Source organism: Musa acuminata, chromosome BXJ2-4 (assembly GCF_036884655.1).
Source record: "Musa acuminata AAA Group cultivar baxijiao chromosome BXJ2-4, Cavendish_Baxijiao_AAA, whole genome shotgun sequence".
Classification (NCBI taxonomy): domain Eukaryota; kingdom Viridiplantae; phylum Streptophyta; class Magnoliopsida; order Zingiberales; family Musaceae; genus Musa; species Musa acuminata.
The window spans coordinates 37,403,376-37,421,071 of NC_088341.1; the positions used below are offsets into that span (position 1 = coordinate 37,403,376).

Below are 17,696 nucleotides of genomic sequence, written 5' to 3' on the forward strand. Positions count from 1 at the left end.
TGTCCAATCCGTCTAAATATTGATTCGGCAGGACTTCGTCAACCTCACTGCAGCAGAAAATTCAAGGAAGCAGCATCTCTCCCCCCAGTCTCTTGTCGTCTTCTGTCTCTCTTCACGCCGACACATCTAAACGCGTGGGGAGTCCAAGCTTTTGGACTGCCGAGTCAACTCAAGGCCACACTCTTTCTTGTACACTTGAGAGAGCTGAGAGAGAGAGATGGAGATCTTCCCTTACAGGTGGAGGCAAGCATGGAATGACTGGGATCTCCGGTCATTCATTTTGATGAGCTTGACCTTGCAGATGATCCTCATCTTCTCCGGGAGCCACCGGAACCACGTTGTCTCCAGGTGGATCACCTTCATCCTCTGGTCGGCCTACTTGCTCGCCGACTGGGTCGCCACCTTCGCTCTTGGCATCTTCTCAAATAACCACACTGGCTCTGACTGCGCCTCTTCCTCTCACAGCACCCTGAACGAAGACCGCCTCGCTTTCTGGTCGCTTTTCCTTCTCTTGCACCTCGGCGGCCCTGATACCATCACGGCCTTCTCCCTTGAGGATAACGAGCTGTGGATGAGGCACTTGATGGGGCTCGTGTTTCAGGTTGCCGTGGCTTTCTACGTCTTTGTTGGTTCCTTGCCAGAGACAAGGCTCACGGCCCCTGCGGCCATGATGTTTCTCGCCGAGATTCTCAAGTCGGGCGAGAAGTCGTGGTCTCTTATGTCTGCGAGCATGGACAGCCTGCGGAACTCCATGGTCGAGCCCCCCGACCCCGGCACCAACTTTGCCAAGTCGATGAAGGACTACGCCTCGGTGACCGCTGCAGGAACCAGAGCGACGATTGACGTGCAGAAAGAGCCAGAATGGAGACCGTGGAAACCGAACACCTCCGAGGACCCGATTTCGCCGGTTATGATGGTGACCAAAGCTCATCAGTACTTCCACACTTTCAAGCGCCTCATGGTCGACCTCATCATCCTCAGCCTTCACGATCGGAACGATAGCCAGTCGTTCTTCCTCAAGCGCTCTCCCATCCAAGCTTCTGCCTCACACTGTTGCAGGGCCATGGCTTCGTTTCACCAGGTTCTTCTCCATTCCTACTGCTTTTCTGCTCTTCTTGTTCACCCAAAAGCACGGATACGAAGAGATCGACATTATAATTACTTGCACGCTCTTGGTCAGAGCTCTTGTTCTTGAAATCTATTCTGTTGCTCTGTTGGCCTTCTCAGATCGGGCCTTCACAGCCCCGCATTTCCAGCTTCGTCTCCGCTACAAACTCTTTCTTGCGGCCACCGAACAAGCCGAGATGGTCTCATTCTATGGCGCAGTATAATCTCATCAGCTTCTGCCTCAAGGACCATCCATCCCCATGTAACAGATTCCTCCGCTTCCTCACGGTAAAAGAAAGACACATCTTTAGGGACCTTAAGAACAAATCCATCAGCGAAGAGGAGTCCAAAGACTCCAAGCGTTTCAGTGCCTTCAGTGGCGAATGGGCACTCGAGCAGCAGAAACATATGAAGAAATTTGGCTGGAACGTCAAGGTGGAATTCGACCAAAGCATTCTGTTGTGGCACACTGCCACTGATCTCTGCTACTAATCCCACGGCACCAAACAGCCAGCGGATAAGGCTTCTTCTTCCCGAGGAATCAGCAAGAGTCTGTCGGATTACATGCTTAACTAGTCGTTGTACGGTGAGAAGCAAGCAAGCTGGAAAATAATGCTTTATAATAATAAAGCGTCAGAAAATAAAACATAGCGGGGATAGCTCAGTTGGGAGAGCGTCAGACTGAAGATCTGAAGGTCGCGTGTTCGATCCACGCTCACCGCATTTTATAAAATATTTGATTTTAATCAACTTTTCTATTCTATTTTACTAATAATTTAATCAAAAGATACTCTAAAATGAATTTTTGATTCATTTAGTAGGTTAAAATATCTTCTTTTCTCAGTTTAATGTGGGATACTTATTTTTAAAGTTATATTAAATTTATAGTCACTTGACCCGCTACGATCACTCAACATAATATTTTTTACATTGATTTATTTGAAAAAAAAATTATCTTTTATTTTAAGAAAATAAAAGAAATTATAATAAAATCCAAAGTTTTTACTAAATTTTTGACATACACACAAAAGGTGAATAAAAGCTATACTTTCCATCCTCCACTAGTCCTTCATTCCTTTTAGTAAAATTATATAATTATATAAAAATTATACTGTGATACAAGGATAATGATATGATTGAAACACGTGTCAATACCCTAACGATATAGCCAATACCTCAATACTATGTCATGTCATTAATACCTCGAGACCATATAACTATCACAATGTCACTTCTTAAGTATTATAATCACATCCACACCAATACATGATCTCTAGATTCTATATGAAATAATATCACTCAAGACATATATATATATATATATATATATATATATATATATATATAACTATTTTATTTATTAATACATGTCTTCAAGCATAACGATAAAATTTTACTATAAAAAGTCTTTTAGTTATATTCCTGAAGCTATCTGAGACTCAAGTTCTAATATATTCAATTCTAAAAAACTCAAGACCTATCTTAACTTGAGCATCGAATGAATTTTCTTGGGGATGCCTCCCATGCAGTTTTGCTAGGTTTGGCATCTTGTGATGCTAAATTTTATACCTCTGCTAGCAAACAATCTCTTAAATAAAGTTTTTCTAAAAAGGATTATATGATATTTCTTTGGTCCCAAGTGATATTTTGAATGATGCTTTTAAGTTCTCACACATCAAAATTGTGCTGAATTGTACCGTAAAAGGTTGTGATCTCTTTGATTATAACGTTCTGTATTTGTATATACTAAAGATGGTGATTCCTAATTAACATTATTATTCTCAAATCATGGATTGATTGATGATCATAATATATTAGAAATATAATCATCATCAGTTATTTGTATCTTGATTTGCTTCTATCAATGATCCTTCCACTATCATGCCCTTTTAAGTTTGAGCTTCCATGGCTATCAATGAAATTAAAATACCGAGCAAGTGACTTCGTGAGAAAGTTTGAGAGTTAACTAGATATATGTATATGAGATACAACTAGCAGATAAGGCTTCTTCTTCTCGAAGAATCAGCAAAAGTCTATCGGATAATATGTTGTACCTTGTGATTATATGACCATTTGTGCTGACAGCAGGGATTGGGTAGATCCGACACGGGGACGAACACCTGTGCCGAGGCAATGAGGTTTCTGCCAGAGCCGATGAGGCAGGAGCTTGCAGGATGGTTCATGGGGTGGAAATCGGCTCCCCACCTGTAGACATGAAGGGAGATAGAAGCAAGTCAGTAGTGTTCGACGCCTGTAAGCTAGCGAAGGATTTGTTGGAGCTGGAGGAGGAAGTGAGCTAGAAGTATCCGAAAGCCAAAAATTGTAGAGAAAATATACTTTACAAAAACAAAGTGATAAAAAAAAAATGAGCGGGGATAACTTAGTTGGGAGAGCGTCAGAAGATTTGAAGGTCATTGCATGTTTATAAAATATTTTTTTTAATTAACTCTTATATTCTATTTTACCAATAATTTAATAAAAATATATAATATTTTCCTTTAATCAACTCTTATATTCTATTTTACTAATAATTTAATCAAAAAATATTCTAAAATAAAATTTTGATCCATATAGGTTAAAATATCTTCTTTTCTCTGTTTGATGTGGGATATTTATTTATAAAGTCAGATTCATATTTTAATTAAATTCATAGTCACTTGACCCACTAAATATAATTTTTTTACATTAATTTATTTAAAAAAATTATCTTTTATTTCAAGAAAATAAAAGAAAATTCTAATAAAATCTAAAGTTTTTACTAAATTTTTGATATACACACAATAGGTGAAAAAAAGGCTATATTTTTCATCCTCTACAACACATTTTGTAGTCGTTTATTCCTTTTCTTGTAGGCACAATTCACTACCTTTAATAAAATTATATAATTATATAAAAATTATAGTGTGATAGAAGGATAATGATATGATTGACACACGTAACCGATATCCTAACGATGTAACTGACACCCCAATGCTATATCATGTTATTAATACCTCGAGACCATATAACTAATATAATATCACTTTTTAAATATTATAACTACATCTACACTAATACATGATCTTTAGATTCTATACAAAATGATATCACTCAAGATTAAAAAGTACACGTAGTTATTTTATATATTAATACATGTCTCCAAGCATAATAAAAAGAAATCTCACTATAAAAAGCCTCTTGGCTATATTCTTAAAGGCTCTCTAAGACTCAAGTTCTAATATATTCAATTCTAAAGCACTTAAGACCTCTCCTAACTTTAACTTAAGCATGGAATGAATTTTCTCGGGCATGTTGCCCATGCAGTTTTGCTTGGCGCCTCGTGATTCAAGAGCACTAATATGATCAGCAATTGATGTGAGATTTTAGATCTCTACTAGCAAACATTCTCTTAAACGAAGTTTTTCAATAAGGATTATATAATCTTTCTTTGGACCTTAAGTGATATTTTGAATGATGCTTTAAAGTTCTTACACATCAAGATTGTGCTGAATTGTACTATAAAAGGCTGTGATCTTATTTATTGTAATGTTTTGTATTTGTATATACTTAAAGAGGGTGATTCCCAATTAGCATGATTATTCTTGAATCATGGATTGATTGATGATCATAATATATTAGAAATATAATTTTTATCCATCATTTGTTTCTTTATTTGCTTCTATCAATGATCCTTCCACTATCATGTCCTTGTAAGTTTGAGCTTCTACCATGGGTGTCAATGAAATTAGAATACTTGACGAGAAAGTGGTTTCGTGAGGAAGTTTGATATATGGACATAGGATATATGCAATTAGAATTTAGTAATATAATATGTATTAATATAAAAATCGATGATAATATGTTTTATGTGAGAATGAAACATAGTTTAGATTGGTTATAGTAACATAGGAGCTTCAACTAATAGATAATGTAGATTGATGTGAAAGTTCTATCATTAGCATTACTTGTCCAATCAATATTAACAAAGCCACAAAGGAGAATGAATGTTTTTGAGGGAGAAATGTATGATTTAGGAGCTTTAACTGATAGATAATATAGATTGATGTGAAAGTTCTATCGTTAGCATTACTTATCCAATCAATATTAACAAAGACACGAAGGAGAATGAATGTTTTTGAAGGAGAAATGCACGATTTAAAGTGTTTTTGGGGTGTCGATACAATTCAATGCAAATCAACGATGAATATGGATAACGAATAAGTATCGGAAAGAATATATTATTGACTAATCAAAATCAAGATTCTACTATAATGTTTATTCTTGTATATATTTCTACATCTCCAATTTTTTCTCATAAAGGTAGCAAAAAAGATTATACAGAGAAGCAAATTATCATATTTATTAAATACTACTTGTTTTTTTTGTAATTTTAATAAGGTAATATAAAATACGTTTAAATATGATTTACAATAATATTAACATAACATGTTCCCAAATTACACGATCGCCTATCCCTCACAAGAAGTTATCTTGATCCGGCTTGGGCGACGTCAACAGCGCAGTATAGAGCCGAAGCTTCTCCTCCCCCAGCGAGGAGCACCGCGACAGAGGCCTTCGTGGTCGTATGAAGGAGAGCGACGTGAGGGTCTTCCGGTGCTTGTACCTCCGCCACGCAAGCTGCACCGCCACCGCCGCCCACGTCCGCCATCCGGGCGAGTAGTACCGTGCGCTCCTCTTCACCTTCTCGTTGGTGAACGTGTACCTGAAGTGCTGCGTCACGTACTTCACGTCGCCAGCTTCCAGCCCGAACGCCTCTGTCGGCTCCAGGGTTACCAGCGTCGAGGAAGACGGCGGCAGTCGCTCCACGAACGGCCTCCGCAGGCACCATGACAGGAGCTCGTCGCCACTGAAGTTTCCAGGCCCCAGCATGCAGCAGCTCCTGATGCCATCTCGCAGGGCTTGACTGCTCTGCAAGTGCCCTCTCACTACGAACAGCATTCTCCGGACCGGATCACCTTCTCTGGCAATCTGATGACCACAACGGGAGAGCAGCAAATGATCGAGGAAGACATGGTAATGAAGAATAAGAGAGACACTTAGTCAGGTATGTTCATGTGCTCACCACTTCCCCTTTAGGGAAGATGAGAGACTTCAGCCTATCACAGATGTTCTCGAGCACCAGTTCATCCATGTGTTGGAACAAAGGGACCTGCATCGATCGCACTTCGATCACCTCTCTGCCATCTCCAAATCTTCAACTTCTGATAAGCATTACCTGCCGAACGAGATCAAGGCAGAGGTGATACTTGATGTCCCTCCTCAGCCCGTCCGGGAAATTTCGGATCATCTCGCACTCATCCACTCCTCTCGTCGCTGCCCACCTCTGCCGCTCGTACTGCCGCACTCTCTGCCTGATCCCCTGCGTCAAGTTCCTCCTCTTCATCCACCACTCCACGCTCCGGATCCGCAGGTGCATCGCCTGCTTCTTCGACGTAGTCGCGTGTAGAAATACCTGCAATCAATCAATCATGTACCGTCTCAAATCACCAATACAACAAGATTTGTTTGTTCATATAGTCTTCATACCTTGATGTTTCCTATGAGCATGGTGACCAGAATGAGACCGCTCGTGATTATGATGATGTTGAAGACAATTTCTAGCCACTCCGTGGTGCTCTCCAAGTTGCCAAAAGTGCTGAAAGAAGAGACGCCTTCAGGCATCAACGGAGTGATCCCTAAGGAGAAAAGAAGAGACTGACCTCAGAGTCATTAGGCCCCAAAAGATGGGGAGGAGTATCTTCTCCAGCCGGTTAGTGTTAGTAACCAGAGAAACGGTCCACTTGTAGGCTCCGTACTGGAAATAGTCACTGCTATCGAGGCATCTAGTCTTTGCTTCCAAGTTCTTGGCCCAATCCAACCTGGCTTCGTCCCTTGTTCTTGTTGCCGCACCATAGTAGATGGGATCCATGCAAGCCATTGTTTTTGGACCACATCCTTTTACCCGGCTGCATTGCACTCTCAGGCATTTCTCTGCCCTCTGTATTCCCAGCAGGTACCAACACGCACCCACGGCCTATCATAACAACACCAAAGTGATCGTTTAATATGATCACAACGATCTGCAGATGTTTGCATTCGTTTTGAGGATTTCACAGGTTAATATCAGAGGTAAGGGAAGGATACCGACATGTGATGCGACGAAGTAGACCATCAAGTTTAGAGCAATTCCCCACCAAATAGTCCCAAACACATATCCTGAGAAGTTCTGCATGCGACGCAGGATGCAGACGGAGTGGTAGATCTTTGGAAGGTACTCGAAGAGGAACGTTATCAGGAAGACGGTCATCACTGTTGTCGTTGCTCCTCGCCGTAGCAGCGCCGGAGCTCCCACCCATGTGACGATCTGCATCATTGTTTTTGGCTATTAGTTACACATCTTGCAAGACTATGATTTCTACCGAGTTTAGCTCCCATTAATCGATATCTTTACCTAAAAACCATGAATTTTGGGTCAAACAGGAAAACTTCATCGACCATCTCTTGCATCACTGACATGTAGTTATTGCTAACTCTGTAAATTGTTTCCGCATCCTAAACTTTTGTGTGTTAACTTAGATCTGATTTAGCATCCTTGTGTGGTAAATCCAGCAAGTTCTCATGTGAGATGTTCTTGCCGTACGATTAATCATTGTAGTAGAAACGATGCAGCTAATTTATCTTAATGCCATACGATAGACAAAGAGGCAGTGTCCAGGAAGTATCACCTGCATCACAGGGAGAACAACAAAGATATCCAAGAAGAAGCCCCTCTTAGATTTCACGTAGATCGGCGTGAATTTTCCCCCCCCACCTCTCTCGCCTTCCTCTTCCCCCTCGGATCGCTTAGCGCCGTAGGCCATCTTAAGCTGCAACCATATGTTCCAGACGTGCATGGCGTCGATCATGCACCGCAAGGCCGTCACGGTGACGGCGAACCATCCGTCGACGAAGATGCACTTCAAGGCGCCGCTCACCGATAACGTGTAGAAGAAGAGGGGATCCACGATCAGTCCCAGAGCACAGGCGAGGAGGTAGATACGGTTCCACTCCCGGACCCATTTAGTGCAGGGGTCCAAAGCCCAACCATGCAGCCATCTTCCCCTGTGAGAGTCACAAGCTCCGGTGGATTCACTTGGCTTGTTCTGGCTTCCATTCTCCTCAGTTTCCTCGTGGGAGCGACTGCTTGACTCTTCACTCGACATGCGGATTTAGAGCTCCTACTAGATAGGAGACTGTGTGAAGACCGACTAAGAGGAGGAGGGAAACTGAAGAAGGGGGCGAGGAGCTCTGTGCACAACAAAATGCTATTGAATCGGCCTACCGCAGTTGTCCTTGTGAGGCAGAGGCTGACTCACTCTCAGAACAGAGTCAACGAGATCATACGGATTTTTCCTTCATGAAACCATATAATTTGGGATTGTTATCTTGGTGGATTCTCACTGAGATGCATATATATATATCACGTGAGTCTCTCCTGTACCATAGGCCCAAATCATCTGACTCAAAATGTGCTTGTTGTCGATCTGTAGCAGACGGCTGCTTCATAGTGAAAATGGCCAGTAAAAAGATATTTGTTTCAATCAAACAAGATATTAGAGTTCCTAATAAGAACAGTACTACACGGAGGTGATAAAGATGAACTTTGCTACTCTCAGGATCTGTGCCATCATCAACGTGATGGTCATCAATGGGAGACAATCATTGAGCATCGGCTGTCCCTCCTAGCCATCGTTTCCAGAAACGAAGAGCAAAACCAAAACCAAGATAAGGACGTGGCATTCATATTATTTGTATTCTCTGAGAGAGAGAGAGAGAGACAGATAGGACGTACGTGGTCTGCGGCCAAGGAAGACAGTTTCCGAGCAGCTTCCTCCCTTTTGTTTGCTTGCACATCAGATCGATGATTGCTCACGGCCTCTCGTTTCTTCACAACATGGCGAAGTTGGCGATGGCCGAATCGATGCGGTACGGCACGATCCACTGTGGGGAGCTTTTGGCGGATACGGTGTCTCGCGTCTGTTTCCGGTGGTGTGGCCGGACATCCATGTGTGTCTCGGTCGCGAGCGCAGCTTCCTTCCTTTTGTTTGCTTGCACATCAGATCGATCGTCGCTCACCACCGCCTCTCGTTTCTTCACAAGATGGCGAAAGTTGGCGATGGCCAAATCGATGCTGTACGGCACAATCCACTGTGGGGCGTTTTTGCGGATACGGTGTCTCGCGTCTGTTTCCGGCGGTGTGGCCGGACATCCATGTGTGTCTCCGTCGTGAGCGCGAGCGCGCGATATATATATATATATATATATATACGCCATTGTTATGAGGAACTCGATGATTGATCTTTATATATACTAAACTCTGTGCTCAATTGGCTTTAAATTTGGATTAGGTATAAAAGAAACATGAAGCAGATGTTTATGATTCTATATAAAAGAATAATATAGAAGATGACATATACGAAACAATAAGATACAAGTATTATTCATCAGCATATCTGTCATCTCAATTTCATTCATAAAGCCATACGTCATATACAGTCACAGAGATAATGACCTACACTTCCGTTGGAACCTGATATCAAATTCTCAATTATAAATGCTTTTGGCATTAAAATATCCCCCAGTTTATGTGGTGTGTGCGGATCTATAGGTTGCACAAGCAACTCATTGCATTAGTTTCATGAAAGAAGTCAAACGTCTAATATTTCACTGGTCAAACTATACTTCTTAACTGCAGCTATATATTGGCATCTAATCTTTTATTAAAGGTATGCATAATTCCATAAAATCATAGCAATTATATTCTAAATCCATATATATTTAAATCCAATTAATGGGTAATAACAATTTGATCAACCTCGGCTTCCCTGGGAAGACAAACTTGTCCACCGTCAGATTTTGAGATTTCACGCATCTTGACGTCCTCTGTCGGCTTAGCCCCCTTGGAGAATCACACCATGTGCGTGAGCTACTACTACCCTCATGTGGAGGGACCCACACTCGTGGGCCCACCATACATCATCTTTGCGCTAGAGTCGGAAGGATCCCCTCCAACTCCTCATCTCTCTGAGATCCGACTACACACCGACAGAGCGGTGATGGGAGAGTAGATAGCAGAATTGGAGGAGAAGCAGAATGCGTTAGACTTGGAGAGAATCCTCGCTCCTCTATCTCATCAGTTCCCTAATAATAAAACTAAACCATAAAGAACAAAAAGTACTTCTGTTACTCACTGTAGCGGAACCCACCACGCTTACCCCGAAACGTGCCTGGCGTGGCACCCGCAAAACCGGGATCTTGAATGGGCCCCGCTACTTGTCACGCCGGTTGATCAAGGCGGGTGAACGCACCTCCGACGAAAAAAGTACGGATGCAAATAAAATATAAACCGAAAGGTAAAACCCACCTCGCAAAAACACCCCCGGAGTGTCGCGGCGGCCGCCTCTTTTGGGGTCCATACGGATCACAAAATTCTTTGATCTATTGATCGCCTAATACTTTCTCCAATTGACTCCATTCCGTTCCTTCCCTCGGGCGCCGATTCTCCTCCTTCCACCGGATCCTACTGTGTCATCGGCTCCGCATCCTCTCGAGGTTCTCCGTATTCTGATCTGATTAGATCTGCATGCTTCTGGTCTTGATTTCCTTTTACTCGCTTATATTTTTTTTCGCCCTAGTTTCGGTCGGATTTTGATGCTGATGATTGCCTTTTCTTCTGATTAAGGGATGTAGTGATTAGTGTCTGGTTGGTCTAGATTTCTACTTGACTTGTAGGGCTTAAAGTCGATCTATCTATGTTCAGAAAGACGTGGGCAGAGTGGTTCAGACCTTTCATAGTATGTTGATCAACAATATAAGGTAGGTTTGAGGAGTGATGTTTATTATGTAGCCTTGGCTGCTGCGAGGATATGATGCGTACCCAGTACATCGATTCCAACTCTGTTGGATGCTATTTGCGCAATTCATGATCCTGGTAACGTTTTAAGTTTGCTACTAGGAGTGGGAAGAAAGGAATATCTTCGGTGAAAGGATATACAGAATGTAACATCAAAAGGTTTTTGAAAGGATTTCAGGATTAAAACGTTTATTTCATAAGTTGTCACGTTGTCCAATATATAAAACCCCCAAAAAGAATATCAAGGATGATCATATCCTACGCCACTGATAAGTATCGAAGATTTTGCTTGAATTCGTCTCATGGTCAGGGGCCCCTGGTAGAGATCCTTAACTTTAAATGTTTGGTCATGATGACACCAGTGGTCTTTAGCTATGTGAAATAATTGGTAAATTTTGTTTACTACGGGAATTGGAGACTGAAGCCAATCCCAGATGCATGATTGCCCATTCTGTTTGCACAAACTATGACTATGGTGATGGTGCTGTCTGTGGCAACAAGTGCACAACCATTTTTGAAAAAAATGCTTTTTTTTTTTTGTGATCTTGTATATAAAATTAGTGTAATCGCCAGAAAATTTTCCCCTTACTATAAATCAAATTACTATAATTAATGTGTCACTTTATTTGAATTATTCATTTCCTTGTTTGTGTAATATGATTAATGAATTAATTAAAATTGATTTCTTTAATCGTGTGGACAAGTTATGAATTTAATCATTGATTAAATAATTTAAAAATTATTAATTTATTTATTTCCTAATCAATGACATGAACTTTAAGGAAATAAATGTTCGGTGATTTCCTTGAAGAAGCTTCCCTTTTGCTTTTTTCCCAAAAGGTGCCCCTTGGTTTAGTTTTTCTTAAATGGTGGTGTCCTCTGTTTCGAAAAATACCAAAAATATCTTTCAAGCCAAACTCGGAGACACCTTAGGGACCATTGGTTCAGAGGGTACACCGATTAAAAACACTATAAAGTTTACTTCAAAACATTGTAAAGCCTACTTGAAAACACTATATATATCCAAATGCACACCTAACATCAATCAAACCAATTACAAGCCTAAAAATTTGATATTGTAATGGTTAATCGGCAATCACAACCAAAAAGGCATAATATAATATCACTTATAGTGTTTTTTCGTACCTTTATAGGGTTTTCAATACCTCAGAAAAAGACTGTAACACTATTGAAAAACATTATAAGTGATTTGAATAGAATAAAAACACACTAGAAACCATTTCATATACCAAACTAAGATTCAAATAGATATTTATAATAATTTAGGAACAACAACACAAAAATAAGGATAAAAAATTAGCATGTTACAATGTTTTGACCACCTTAAGAAAAACTCTGTAAAACTTATTTGAAAACATTATAAATCACCCAAATAGACTTGCAGCCTCAACCAAGCCAATTACAAGCCTAAAATTTAGTATCGTAATGGTCTACGAGTAATAATAACTAAAGAGATATAATATGATTTCACTTATAATGTTTTTCAATAGCTTTATAATGTCTTCAACACCGCAAAAAAAAACTAATGTTATTGGAAAATATTGTAAGTGAGCCAATTGGAATCAAAACACACTATGACCATTTGATATACTATAGTAGGATTCAAATAGGTATTCCTAATAATTTAGGAACAATATCTCCCAAATGAGGACTACAAATTGGCCTGTTACAGCGTTTTGGCCACCACAAGAAAAACACTGTATCTAGTCCATCCACTTGGATTAGTGCACCTTATGAACCAGTAGATTGTAGCAAGAACAGTAAAATTTGTGCCGGTAAGAAGTATTTTCGGTATTATTCATAATAGATGCACCATTTGGGAACAGTAAAAACATGGGTCACCTTTGGGAAAAAAATAAAAAAGGTAGCTTTTTTTTAACAAAATTGTCTATAAATGTTTCAAATTCTATTTTTGTGTGTGAAAATAAATTAAATATGAACATTTAATTACTTCTTACCTTTTGGGGAGGGTTTATCTTCTTGTATATAAACATTCCCCTCTTTTTCATTCCTCTTTGAGATTGGCAGCGGAAAGATTAAGGATAGGATTCCCGAGAAGAGGTAGGTCCTCCACTCTTCTCTTGCAAGTTTTGATTTATATTTTGAAATTTTTGCGTTAAAATTATTATAATTTTTATGATTCACAATAATATTTAAATTTCGAAATTTTATAATTAATAAGTGATGATCATGAAATTTTGATGTTAAATTAATTATTTAATTTCATATTGATGATGCTTGACTTATAATGGTCTTTTAAGCTTAAATCATAAGTTGATGAATTTTAAGATTAATTTATTTACTGAAATTCTTATTGTTGGATTAAAATAATAGTTCTAATTCATTTAATTAGACATATCTCTATTTCAAGGAATTATATGTGAATTTCTACTATTTGATTTGGGATCGTTAATTTGTTATATTGTTTAATTCATAAAAAATATATTTTTAAATTTAATTATTTAGAAGTTTGCTTTGATGACTTAATTTAGAAAGTTTTAATGAAGTTCTTATTTTGATGATTCATTCATGCTTAATTGTTATTCTATAACATTTTAAAATGTTTTTGATAAGAAAATAGAAAATTAAAATCTAATAAGAGGGGTCAAACTTGGGTTTGACCTAAGTCAGGTTGATTAGCCAGACTAGGCCACCCAGTACATGTGGCAAGGGGTGGCCTAGCCTGTGTGGCCAAGCGCAACCCAGTTTGTGAGCTAGGCATGGGCCAATTCGTGAGCCAAGCACATCCCAACCCATGTGCCAATCACGTCCTTGCCTGCGAGCCAATTGCAGCCCAACCCACTCTGTCACCCTTTGCTTAGCTCGTTGCACCTCAGCCTAACCTGCTGCTTGGGACAGGCATGTGCGATGCACGTGACCAGTCCAGGGCTCATGTGGGCCGGTCCAGTCTGGGTCAACATTGTGCAACCTGGCCCAATTTCCTCTCTCATTTATTGGTTTGAGTTCATTAATTGATTTAACCAGATCGATTTGAGTAGTTCAGGTTGGTTCACGGTGATTCTGGATCGAGTTGCAGTTTTTTATAATAGTTTTGAGGCTTGAGTGGAGGAAACTTCTTTGTCACTTGTGGCGCTGCTGTGAAGGACAAATCTTTTTCCAGTTGAAAATATTTAGCATTGTAAAGATAAGAATATTGAAATAAAAAATCTTTTTGTAAATTATGGATTTGTTATATCTGGGTCAATTAAGGTAATAACGCAATTACCCATAAGAGTCACATGGTTCATGGAGATAACTGAATCACTTATTTAAATAAGCATTTTTTGTTTGATAGTTTGTGGGATATATATTTTTTCTACAGTAACTGGTGATGCATGCTTATTGGTCTAAATGTACTGTATATTTCAAAAATCTCAATTAGTGAGCAAAGTCCTTGTTAATACTTCAAGCATTGCCAATCAGAATTTGCAGTTGTATATACAATTAATTTTAGAAAAAACTTGCATACAAATTAGTTATAGTGTTAGAGATTCTCCATCAGAATGTGATTTAAATATGTGTTACTTTCGAGAGATTTTCACATGAATCATTTAGTTCATGTTTGAATAATACATTTTTTTGTTTTGCTGCATTAAAAACTATTATATATGATGAATTGCTTGCTAGTTTTGATATTGGCGACTAAGGATTCTTGCTCTCTATGTAAATTTTAGTGTCCATGGCACGACTGGTGTACTCATATCGCTTTCAACTAATTCTGCAGGTTTCCATTTGCATCTTGGTTTAGTCTACATACCACTTCATTGATATAAGGTGATGACTAAGCCACGTAGCAGATCCATCAATGGGTTTTGCAAGATGTCAAGTATTAATGGTTGTACTTCCATGGAATCTGAGTGTTTGAATGGAAACAGGAAAGAGATGGATGTCCATGAGCCTTTCACATTGAAAGACCAACCGAGACACCGTCAACTGACACCTTTGAGGGCTTTCAGGGGTGTAGCATGTTTAGTAATATTACTTTCGACTGCTTTTATGATGATTGTTTATTGGGCCCCTGTGACCACTCTTTTATTGCGTCTTGTCAGTGTACATTACAGCAGGAAGGCAACTTCCTTTCTCTTTGCTACATGGTTATCTCTGTGGCCCTTTTTGTTTGAGAAGATTAATAAGACCAAGGTGGTTTTCTCTGGTGAAACCGTGCCTACGGAAGAGCGAGTTTTGCTCTTTGCTAACCACAGAACTGAAGTTGACTGGATGTATTTGTGGGATCTTGCATTGAGGAAGGGTCACTTGGGATACTTAAAGTATATCCTTAAGAGCAGCTTGATGAAACTGCCTATATTTGGTTGGGGGTTTCATGTTTTGGAGTTTATTGCAGTGGAAAGAAAGTGGGAAATTGATGAATTAATCATGGGAAAGAAGCTATCAAGTTTTAAAGATTCCAGAGATCCTCTGTGGCTTGTTGTTTTCCCTGAGGGCACTGACTATACGTAATGTTTCTCTATCTTTATCGTGCCACCCCTTTGGAATTTTGAAAAAATCAAGAAACATCGCTTCTATTGATCTTAAAGTATCATGTGACTTAGTAATTAGACAGTCTTATGATTTTCTGTGAATTGCTGTACCTTGTGGGCTGTTTTAACAACAATAAGTTACCATGAAATATAACATTGCTAGTTTTAAAATTCCATTTCTAGTATTAGACATGTGAAGGGATTTTGAATCTAACAGTAACAATGCCTCTGTTTGTATGCCAGTGAAAAGAAGTGTATAAAAAGCCAACAGTTTGCATCTGAAAATGGTTTGCCAATTCTGAAAAATCTGCTTATTCCGAAGACAAAGGGATTCTTTGCGTGTTTGGAAGCTTTAAGCAATTCCTTAGATGCGGGTAGGTTTGCCTTTGGGTTTCCTATATTCTGGGCAGATTGTACTAGTATTTCTTAAGTTCACTACAATTACATTGGAAGCATTTAAATTTATTTTATTATGTCTCATTGTACTGTGATCCATTGTTAAAATTCTGAATATACATTGATCTATACCATGGATCAAGTTCTGACCGATGAGGTGTTGCCTGTTCTAAGCTTCAATTTTTGAAACCCATCTTTGAGGTTTGACAGAGCAGAACTATGATTTAGTAAATAAAGATTTACTTAATGAAAGCAACCCTAATAAAGTTTTTTTTGCATTTATTTATTCGTTATTACTTTTTTAGGGAAAAACCTGCAGACAAATATAATTTCATAAGTATATAAATGATGCAGTAGTCAGTAGGAAAAAAGTAAAATGATCGAATAGTGAAAGGAAAGGGAAAATAAAGAAAAGAAAATGTGTTTACAAAGGGTGTAGTGAGCCTATGATTTTCAGGCAGTGCACCATACCAAATAAAATTGCCCACTCTGCATCTTGGTTAGCTGTTTTACTGATATATACAGCCAATATTGACCAGTATGGAAGTTATCTCAAACATCGTGTGCTGCATCCTCAAGCTATCATTCTATGCAATTTTTATTCTTTGCACCATTGATAAGCATAGTTGCCTTATTTGCTAATTTTGGTATATCCATTCTGTGTTGGCATTGGCGAAAGTGGATCCAATTTCTCAGCCTCTCTGCCAGAAATAAATTGGAACTGGCATGAATTGAAATGATTTGTTGGACTCAACTGGGGTCTATCCAACAGGAGTATGCCATTTTTAGTCAATTATCCAATCCTTAAACTAGTTGCTATTTATTTCTGCAATCTATTTGTTTTGGTAATGTTTTTTTTTCTGTGGGCCTTTCACCCGTTGGATTTCTTAAAAGAAGGCAAAGAAAAAAATTTGTGACTGATAGAGGGAGTTAGTTGATCGGCTTATTGCAACCTCACTTTCTATGTTTTTTACTTGTTTCTTCTCTGTGTTTTCATTCATTCATGATATCTCATATTGATTTTTGTACAGTTTATGATGTCACCATTGGCTACAAACATCACTGCCCGACTTTTATTGATAATGTTTTTGGTGTGGATCCTTCTGAAGTCCATATTCATGTCCAACGGGTCCTCCTCCGTGAGATACCAACATCTGAAACTGATGCAGCTAAGTGGTTGATAGAGAGATTCAGGCTCAAGGACCAACTCCTATCTGATTTTACTGCTCTTGGATATTTTCCTAATCAAGGAACTGAAGGAGATATTTCTACATTGATGTGCCTAGTAAAATGCTTCGTGGTTATAGTTTTAACAAGCATCTTCATGTACTGGACAATTTTCTCGTCTGTTTGGTTCAAAATTTACGTAGCATTCAGCTGTGCTTATCTTTCATTCACGACATACTTCAGCATACTCCCATCGCCACTATCTGCTAAGGCATTGTTCTGTGGAAAGAGCAAAACCTTGTAATTTGTATCATGTTACTCTTTTACTTATCTTGTTCCATTAAAAATATTAATATCATTATTCTAGGCTGCTGAATTTCTAGATCTTTTTGTCAGTGTTTTTATCATCATTTGCTGCACATTTTTTCTTGAAAATAAGTCTCTTTGATTCTTTTGATAGCTTAATGATGCTGTAGAATTTTCTTAAGATTCTTGCATTGTCTGTGTTCTTGACAGATTAGTGAATCCATGATTTAGAATTTCAGTTTCTTGAATGCCATTATTTTTTATATAGAATAATCATGTACTATGAGATAAAGTCCATCAAGATACTAGTGATTATTTATGTTGTCTGCATCCTCAAGTTTTCTGTGGAG

General features: G+C 38.9%; 3 protein-coding genes and 1 non-coding gene across 5 annotated transcripts; 3 read left to right on the forward strand and 1 right to left on the reverse strand.

Moving 5' to 3' along the window:
* Positions 1-170: 170 nt before the first annotated feature.
* Positions 171-1,758, forward strand: LOC103980628 (uncharacterized). The gene is made up of 2 exons (XM_018826134.2): positions 171-1,081; positions 1,228-1,758. The coding sequence occupies exons 1-2, from the start codon at positions 218-220 to the stop codon at positions 1,597-1,599; spliced, it is 1,236 nt and encodes a 411-aa protein (XP_018681679.2). The 5' UTR covers positions 171-217; the 3' UTR covers positions 1,600-1,758.
* Positions 1,758-1,830, forward strand: TRNAF-GAA (transfer RNA phenylalanine (anticodon GAA)). The gene has a single exon. It is a non-coding gene; the product is annotated as a tRNA-Phe (tRNA).
* A 3,597-nt stretch (positions 1,831-5,427) lies between these two features.
* On the reverse strand, positions 5,428-8,557 carry LOC135610675 (cyclic nucleotide-gated ion channel 4-like). The gene is made up of 7 exons (XM_065105472.1): positions 7,812-8,557; positions 7,235-7,450; positions 6,807-7,120; positions 6,634-6,742; positions 6,323-6,559; positions 6,170-6,256; positions 5,428-6,075 (listed from the first exon to the last, which is right to left on the reverse strand). The coding sequence occupies exons 1-7, from the start codon at positions 8,286-8,288 to the stop codon at positions 5,563-5,565; spliced, it is 1,953 nt and encodes a 650-aa protein (XP_064961544.1). The 5' UTR covers positions 8,289-8,557; the 3' UTR covers positions 5,428-5,562.
* A 1,946-nt stretch (positions 8,558-10,503) lies between these two features.
* LOC135610676 (probable 1-acyl-sn-glycerol-3-phosphate acyltransferase 5) lies at positions 10,504-17,422 on the forward strand. Of its 2 annotated transcripts, XM_065105474.1 has the most exons (5): positions 10,511-10,677; positions 14,724-14,773; positions 14,875-15,453; positions 15,721-15,851; positions 16,905-17,422. In XM_065105474.1, exons 3-5 carry the CDS (start codon positions 14,882-14,884, stop codon positions 17,342-17,344), a joined length of 1,143 nt encoding a protein of 380 aa, XP_064961546.1. In that variant the 5' UTR covers positions 10,511-10,677; positions 14,724-14,773; positions 14,875-14,881; the 3' UTR covers positions 17,345-17,422. The 2 variants fall into 2 exon arrangements, with proteins under 2 accessions (XP_064961545.1, XP_064961546.1); XM_065105473.1 differs by having other exon boundaries at positions 10,504-10,677; positions 14,724-15,453.
* The last annotated feature ends 274 nt before the right edge of the window (positions 17,423-17,696 follow it).